At 43.6% G+C, this 9,338-nt stretch overlaps 1 protein-coding gene across 1 annotated transcript; it reads right to left on the reverse strand.

The window, feature by feature from the left end:
• Positions 1–4,736: 4,736 nt before the first annotated feature.
• On the reverse strand, positions 4,737–5,699 carry LOC131369630 (odorant receptor 131-2-like). Its single transcript, XM_058416508.1, has one exon. It carries the CDS (start codon positions 5,697–5,699, stop codon positions 4,737–4,739), a length of 963 nt encoding a protein of 320 aa, XP_058272491.1.
• Positions 5,700–9,338: the final 3,639 nt, after the last annotated feature.

Here is a 9,338-nt window from a genome sequence, read left to right on the forward strand (position 1 = left end):
GATGAGGATGTCATCCAAGTACACAAAGACAAACTGGTTTAGGAAGTCCCGGAGGATGTCGTTGACCAGGGCTTGAAATACAGCAGGGGCATTAGTGAGCCCGAACGGCATTACCAGATATTCATAATGGCCTGTTGGGGTGTTAAATGCAGTCTTCCATTCGTCACCCTCTCGAATACGCACCAGATGATAGGCGTTGCGGAGATCGAGTTTGGTGAAGACAGTGGCTCCCTGGAGGAGTTCAAAAGCGGTAGACATAAGGGGTAATGGATAACGGTTCTTGGTAGTAATGGCATTAAGCCCACAGTAGTCGATGCATGGACGCAAGGACCCATCCTTCTTCCCTACAAAGAAGAACCCAGCCCCAGCAGGTGAGGAAGATGGACGAATGATCCCGGCCGCGAGGGAATCTTGAATATATTGGGTCATAGCCTCTCTTTCGGGTCCCGAAAGCTGGTAGAGCCGACCCCGAGGAGGGGTAGTGCCAGGCAGGAGGTCAATAGCACAGTCATATGGGCGATGAGGGGGTAAAGAGGAGGTTCTGACCTTGCTGAATGCCATCCCCAGGTCATGATAATCGGAGGGTACTGAGCTGAGGTCAGGGGGTGGTTCGTCCATGTCAGACACCTTGGTCGGAGGTACAGATCCTAGGCAATGGGCTAGGCAGTAGGTGCCCCAATCCAGAATATGGCCGCTGCTCCAGTCCACGTGAGGATTGTGCTTCCGGAGCCATGGAAAGCCCAACATAACAGGGGCAAATGGTGAAGGGATAAGAAGAAAAGACAACCACTCTTGGTGATGTTCAGAGATGGTGACAAGCAAGGGTTTAGTGCATTGGGAGGCATGATAGAGGACGTGGCCGTCCAAGGCCCGAACTTGGAGGAGCGAGAACAGAGGCACCGTCTCAAGGCCTAGTTGTTTAGCCAGGTCTTGATCCATAAATTCAGAGTCGGCTCCGGAGTCCACAAAGGCAGATAGGTCGTAGCCCCGCTGGTCAACTGAGATGCGGATCTTGAGCAGTGGCTTGGAAGGGACTGATGGTCGTAGACTCGCCGCTGGCCCCTCTTTCAGTGACGAGCCCGGCCTTTTACTGGACAGGAAGCGGCAAAATGTCCAGCCTCTCCACAGTACAGGCATAGTCCTGAGGCCCGACGGCTGTCCTTCTCAGCAGGGGATAAGTGACAACGACCGATCTCCATGGCATGGGAGAGAGGAAGGCTCCTGGATGCAGAGACAGGGAGGGTAGGAGAAGGTGGGGGCAAGAGACAGTGGGTCGGTAGTTGGGTTGTCCAAGACGTCGGGCTGACCTTTCAGTTTGGCGTTCCCGAATGCGGGGCGATCGATGCGGGTAGCCAGGGCGATCAGGTCATCGAGGTCGGCTGGTAGCTCCCGCGCAGCGAGCTCATCCTTAAGTTCCGAAGCCAGCCCGCGATAGAAGGCATCGTAGAGTGCGGTGGCATTCCACCCGCTGTCGATGGCAAATGTGCGAAAATCCACCGCATATTCCGCCACGGTTAGGCTCCCTTGTGAGGCTTCAAAGAGGGAGCGTGCCGCATCCTGCTGAGGAGCAGAGGTGTCAAAGACCTTGCGGAGTTCATTGGAAAAAGACTCAAAGGAGGAGCAGAGTACAGACTGACGTTCCCACTCGGCGGTTGCCCAGAGCTTGGCCTTGCCTGACAACAGGGAGATGACATAGGCTACCTTGGAGTGGTCTGATGGGAAGGAAGAGGGTTGAAGTTCAAAGATCACTGAGCATTGCATCAGAAATGCACGGCATAGTCCTGGTTCACTGGAGAAGCACTCGGGGTAAGGCAGGTGTGGCTCCCGAAGATGACCTGGTGAGCTTGTGGGTGTCGTTGTCGCCGAGGGATCTGAAGAGGGTGGAGTGACTGAAAGCTGATTCATGTGACGGATCAGTTCGTGTGTAGCCGAGGCGAGATCCTGGAGACGACGTTCGTGAGAGGTGGAGGTCTCAGATAAGGAGCTTAGAAGGGTTTGCATGTTCTGTGGCTCTGCTGGGTCCATGTGGGCCAGATGGTACTGTCAGGGGTGGCAGGTGAGGACCCAAATGCAGAACACAGTCCGAGTTCAAACTTAGAGTCTTTATTTAGAACGGCACAAAAGAAGAGTTCTCAAAAGAAACTGAAAAAACCAGGATACAGCAGGCTGGTAGAATCAGTAAAAGAAACAACCACATACAGTCCAATAATCCACAATCCAGAGAACAGGTTAAACGTAGGACAGGCAGAGTCATTAACAGCATACAGTCCACTAATCCAAAATCCAGAAAGCAGGTTAAACGTAGGACAGGCAGAGTCATTAACAGCATACAATCCAATAATCCAAAATCCAGAAAGCAGGTTAAACGTAGGACAGGCAGAGTCATAAGCAGCATACAGTCCAATAATCCAAATCCAGAGAACAGGTTAAACGTAGGACTGGCAGAGTCATTGATTGAAGGAAGGCAGAGACAAACCAGGCAGACAGGAACTGAAGAAAAGGGCAGGATGCCGTCTCAGAAGCTCAAGGCTGACTGAAGAGACCATCTGGCAAGGAGCATGGACTGCTCGCTAGCTTATATAGGACAGAGGAGCATAAAATGGCGGAAACCGGAAATGAGATCGCGAAACCGGAAGTTGCGTCCCGGAACCGGAAGTAACAACATGGAACCCGGAAATGCATGCCTGACAGTTCTTGAGTGATCATTGTTGTTCTTTCGGGCTGCTCCCTGTTTGGGGTCACCACAGCAGATTATTTGTTGCTCATGCTTGTGGCACAGGTTTTATGCTGGATGCCCTTCCTATGTCACAAAACACCAGAGATGAGCAGACAATGGCAGGTTAAAACCCCAGAAGGGGTACGTTTATTGAGGAATGAATACGGGTGGAGAAAGGAGAGAGGAGAATAATCAGCTGAGTGAGATGGGATCTGGAAGCCGGAGCGGAATGGAGATGAAAACGCTGTGTACGGAGGTGAGTGGAGTTGGGGAGAGCAGCAACCGAGTTGAGAAGGGGAAGATAGCAGTTGGGGCTCAATCGCAGGAATAAAGGTAGCTCAGGGGCTAAAGCCAACGTGTGAAAACGTAGCATAGAATCGGTGTCTTAAATGAGACCAGACAGGGAGGAAGTGGAGAGAGTGCTCTTAAATAGGGGAGTGGAGGTAAGAAACTAATGAGGTGCAGGTGAACTCAATCAGTATTCGGGTTAGTGAGTGCGCTGGTGAGGGGTTGGGTCTGGCGTGCCTGTGACATCCTAATACAACCCTCCCATTTTATCTGGGCTTGGGACCAGCACTGAGAGGTAACTCTTCATTGTTCTTGAATGATTAACATAGTTAAAAAAATCACAAAAACATAGAATTAGGAAATACTTACTGGACTCAATTGTTTACAAATCTTACACGTTTGCCCCTTTAATCAATCCACATTGATTAAATGGTTTTTTTTAAAGAAAATTTAGATAGCATGAATGTATGAAGAGAGCTGTTTCTTCCACTCATCATATAAAGTACTCTCTCTATGATGCCATATAGAAAAGAGGTGAGGCACAGGCCTAGCTGAATGAGGTGCAGCAGCAGAGTCTTATGAGCTTTTGTAGCTGATTCTTTATTAGAGGAAATAGACCTGGCTGTGATCATAATGCTGACATAAGTATAAAGGATGATCACTGTCACAGATACAAATATAAAAAGATCAAATCCTTGAGTCTTATTCGCCTGCCACTTGGCCACAAAAATGTTCTCTCTACTGCAAAATGTTATCTTAAATAATTCACTTTGATCAGTGACTAAATCAAACATGATGTCTGTCACAATATTCACTGAGCTAATAAACCAAATGATTACTAGAGCAATGCCTGTGCTTTTCTGTGTGGCGATAGTGCAGTGCCTCAGAGGGAAGCATATAGCCACAAAACGCACCAGTGACATCAGAGCCATGGTCAAAGGAGTATAGTTGTGACCATGAGGAGGACAGAATCATTGAAAAGCATGTGGGCAAACAGTATATACGGGGGTGTTTCGTGGAACACAGACTTACTTCCTAAAGCAAAAAAGCATGATGCCATTTACATAAATAAAAAACAGAGACATCAAAACTGCAATTTTAGTCACAGTGCAAAAAATTTTTAACAGGGTGTGTAGACTTCTTATATCCACTTTATATCAACTCTTTTAAGAAAAAAACATACTCTTGCATAGATAAAGTTATGAGCTGAAGTGAGAGCTGAAGAATTTACATAATTATGAGCTGGAATCACATTTGATGGCAAATAATTAGATTTGATCTTCTAATACTGAAATATGCCATTAAAATATGCATGAGTATCAATTAGAAAAGAAATTAGAAAGATTAGCCTTCTTGGTCAAAAAGTTTCTTCTTGAAATTTAATCTCTGATGCTGTTTAAAGGTATATGCTAAGACTTTATTTATAATTTAATTAAATTTATTACAAAATATAGAAACCTTTCATGAGAAGGAAAACAGACACAATAAATTGATTGACCTTAAAGAGATAATATATTCATTATTAATATAATGCATTTATTAATATTCTTCTTTGTTTACAAGTTCAGTGAAGCGGTGGTATATGAGTGGGTACAGAGTCTCAGCATTCAGTTTAGTTGTAAATCCCCAGCAGAGTGGGGATTTACAAGGTAGCATTACCCATTCCCTATGTATTTTCCATAACTACCAAAATATAACATATGGATACTGGCAAGCATCTGATTTCTTTAATTCAGTGTACATTGACAGTAGGCCTGCATTTGCCTGTGACATGCCAAAAATAGTAGATGAATAAGGGTCGTACAGCATCGTCTCTGAGTCCGTAGATGAGTGGACTTAAGCACCGTGGCAAGACCAGCACAAACAAATAGTTTAGATAACGCAGGTCCGAGATAAGTTTGCTATTGCCAACCATAGCTGCAGCTCGCTCTATGAAGCCGTAGAGAAAAGAGGAAAGGCACAGCAGCAGCTGAATGAGGTGCAGCAGGACAGTCTTGTGAGCTTTTGTAGCAGAGTCTTTATTGGAGGAAATGGTCCTGGCTATGATCACAATGTTAACATAAGTGAAAAGGATAATCACAGACACTGACACAAAGTAGAATATGCTAAAAGCCTGTAAAGCATCTGCTTGCCATTTCTTAATGAAGAGCATTTCTCGTGTGCAAAGTGTTTGTGATGTAAATAAGTTAGGGTCTATCACTGCTACATGAAACAAATCAATCATACAGTTTATAGAACCAATAAACCAAATGACTCCAACAGCAATGTGAGTTCTTTTCTGAGTGGCTATTTCAACATTTCTTAGAGGAAAGCAAATGGCCACATAACGCTCTACTGACATTACAGCCAGGTTTAAAGGTGCGTTACGAAAAGTTGTAACTGAAAGAAAAACTATAAGAGCACAAGCAGCCGTGAATATCTGGAGAAAGAGTAAACTGAAAATGTACAGCATGGAGGTGAGGAGAAGTTGAATCGAGTCATTGATGAGCATATTGATAAACAGAATGTAGCGTGGCGTCTCTTTAAAAATAGGCTTAGTCCAAAGAGTGTAGACCATGATGATATTAAAATAGATAAAGAATACAGACATTAATATCACAAATATAACTTTCATTATTTGTCCTTCATTCAGCACAACCTGGAATATTTGCTGTACAGATAAAATCTCTTTGCTGCTATTGTTAGTACCTGACATAATATAATACAAAATACAACCTTACAGTGTTGCACTACAAATTACCTTCCCTACACTTCCCTACAGATCAGATTTACAAAAAGAATCGATAACATTCACATAAAATGTACATTTACAGATCTCTTAACCCCTTTGCAGCTGAACTCCTCTTTTATGTATGAGATGAGATCTGAGTATGAAGATCAGAGTAAACTAATGTTTATAACGGAGACCATGTGGGCCACAGGGAGAGATGATGACACACCAGGACTGTCTTGATCACACCTCTCTAGGATGTTTCCATATACATTACCATATACAGGGACCAAATTGAGATCATATGGATATGATAAATACCAAATCTGGTATTTATTTTCATTAACAAATAGGAAATAAACAGGTTTTAGAATTTTGTTTAGAATAGCTAAAAAAAACATATATAATGAATATAAAATATTGTATAAGCAAATCATCACACATATTCACTAGTGGTGTCAGACTACGGGTGATGGTGGTCAAGTAGTTAAGGCTCTGGGTCGTTGCACGGAAGATCAGGGTTTAAGCTCCAGCACTGCCAAGCTGCCACTGTTAGGCCCTTGAGCAGGCCCATAACCCCACCTGCTTCAGGGGTGCTTTATCATGGCTGACCATAAGCTCTGTCCTCAGCCCCCAACAATGGGATATGCAAAGAAAGAATATCACTGTGCAGTAATGTATATGTGACAAAGACAACTTAACTTTTGGAAATTAAACATGTTCAACATATAGAAATATGCATTTAACCCTTCAAAAATGTTTTAACTCATTTCAGGCACCTCCTTTTTTTAATTTCCTATGACTGGCTGAATTTTGTTCTTGAGTGATTGTTGTTGTTGTTCTTTCACTGCTCCTTGTTTGTTTTATCTGGGCTTGGGACCGGCACAGAAAGGTAACTCTTCATTGATCTTGAATAATTAACATAGTTAAATGTAAAAATCATAAAAAAAAAACACAGAATTAGGAAATACTTCAAATGTGATGAACTCCCATTCATGCTTATGTCAGTAAGGGCATAGAAATTAAGGACATTTTAGCAAGTTCTTATTTTTTGTTTTAAATAAATTATTCACATTCACATCAGGTTCATAATTTGGAACAGAACTATGCTTTCAAAGTGACCTTGTAAGTCCACATCACTATCAGTGAAAATCAAGAAAATTAAAATAGTTCCTCAAAACATCCTCGTTACATGTTCAAATAACAGGGTTGAGTGAATTTTGTTCTTTTATAACCTACAATCATGACACAACCTCTGATTAAATGGATGGATAGGTAAAGTGTAGTCAAAAAGCTTTGGATAAGCAAACATTCTGTTAATGTTTTGTACACTGTATAGTCAAATGTATACCTAAACAATCACACATATATGTGCTAAGTGAACATCCCATTCTGGAGTTAGTCCCCCTTTGCTGTTATAATAAACTCTAGCTGGTGTGGAGATTTGCTTGTTTGTTTGGCATTATATTCATGGCTCTGTGAAGCCATGTCAAGCCATATCTTTATGGACCTTGCTTTGTGCACAGGGGTTTTGTCATACTAATAAAGGTTTGGGGCTCCATAGCTCCAGTGATGGAAAATCTTAATATTGCAGCATGCAAAGACATTCTAGACAATTCTGTGCTTTCAACTTTGTGGCAACACTTTGAGGAGAACCACATATGTGAGATGAATGTGATGGACAAGTGTCCACAAACCTTTAGCCATATAGTGTAGGGTGTCATGAAGCTTTGGGAATAGTGTAGTCCCTCAGAGAGAAGCAGAAAGCCACGTTGTGAAGTACAAATCAGAGAAGGTCCTTGTATGTCTGGACTTGTGTAGCTGCCACAGAATCAGTATGCATTCCTTGTGGGTATGCAAAGTGATTATCAAGTGTACATTTGTATATGTGTGTCATGTTGATTAATACAGTATATCTCCCTGTCCTACCCAAACGTAACTCCCAGCATCCCTCTCTCATCCGCCAGAACCTTCACTCTATCTCTCCTTCCTCTGTAGTTTCCTAAACTCTTTCATCTCTTCCTGACTACGACTCCTTTTCCTCCCTACCCCTAGACTCAGCTACAGACACTATTATCTCCTCTCTTTCATCAAACCATGGACCTTCTCTGCACTTTGTCCACTAAACGCAGGAAGACTTCTTGTCCTGCTCCTTGGCTGTCAGATGTGCTTCGCATCAATCAGAGAGAACTACGAACAGCAGAGAGGAAGTGGAAGAAATCTTGACTGGATGCAGGTCTCACCTCTTATCGTATGCTTCTGTCCAGATTCTCTTCGGACTTGACTTCTGCCAAGACTTCCTTCTACAAGGAAAAGCTTGAAGCTTCTGCACAAGATCCCCAAAAGCTCCACAACATCATCTCTGCACTACTCAACCCTCCAACTACACCTGCTCAATTCTCCCTGACTGCTGAAGATTTTGCCACTTTTTACACAGAGAAGATTGAGAAGATCTGCCAGACCTTCACGTCTGCCCCAACTTCATCTACATTACACAGCCAGGACTCAGCTATTCCTTCACTGAAGCATCTCTCAACCATAGCAGCAGAAGAGGTTTTTCAAATCATCCACTCCTGCAATCCTACCACCTGCCCACTGGATCAAATCCCTTCCACTATGCTCCAGACCATCTCACCTGACCTCCTGTCCTTCATCACCACAGTCATCAATGGATCCATAATATCAGGACAGGTACCAACTGCCTTTAAGCAAGCAAGGGTTATTCCTATACTGAAGAAACCTGCTTTGGATCCCTCTGACATCAATAATTACAGACCAGTATCACTTCTCTCCTTTCTTTCAAAAATTCTCAAACAAATTGTTTATAATCAGTTGTCTGATTATCTCTTGCAGAATAACCTCCATGATTCCAACCAGTCTGGCTTCAAAGCAACACATTCCACAGAGACTGCCCTTTTGGCAGTCACTGAGAAACTACATGCTGCTAGATCAGCCAAGCTTCATCGGTCCTCATCCTCCTTGACCTTACTGAAGCATTTGCATTTGACACGGTTGACTACAAGACTCTCTTGTCCACCCTCAGGAGTCTTGGAATTTGTGGAACAGCATGGGAATGGTTTGCTTCCTACCTGGATGGTCGCTCATATCAGGTAACATGGAAGGGATTGACATCTGCCCCACGCAGACTCTCTACTGGTGTCCCACAAGGCTCAGTACATGGTCCTCTCCTTTTCTCCCTCTATACCCACACTCTTGGAAAAGTTATATCCTCACACAGCTTTTCATACCACTGCTATGCTGATGACACCCAACTTATCTTCTCCTTCCCTTCCTCAGATACCACAGCTTCTTAGCGTGTCTGGAGGACATTTCATCTTGGATGACAGCTCATCAGCTGAAACTTAATCCCAGCAAAATTGAACTAATTGCTAATGTGACATGCTCATGTCGGTTTCTTCTGTACAACATTAGAAGAATTCAACCATTCCTATCCACACAGGCTACTCAAGTGCTTGTTCAGTCTCTGGTTATTTCGAAACTGGACTACTGCAACTCTTTACTGGCAGGTCTTCCTCTGAATTCAATTCCTCCATGCAGCTGCACGGCTTGTTTTCAACCTGCCTAAGTTCTCCCACACCACCCCAATGCTGCGCTTCCTCCACT

This window comes from Hemibagrus wyckioides, linkage group LG18, assembly GCF_019097595.1.
Source record: "Hemibagrus wyckioides isolate EC202008001 linkage group LG18, SWU_Hwy_1.0, whole genome shotgun sequence".
NCBI classification, from domain to species: Eukaryota; Metazoa; Chordata; class Actinopteri; order Siluriformes; family Bagridae; genus Hemibagrus; species Hemibagrus wyckioides.

What these genes read in the sequence shown, in the direction of transcription:
- LOC131369630 (XM_058416508.1), bottom strand. Translation starts at nt 5,699, where the DNA reads ATGTCAGGTACTAACAATAGCAGCAAAGAGATTTTATCTGTACAGCAA.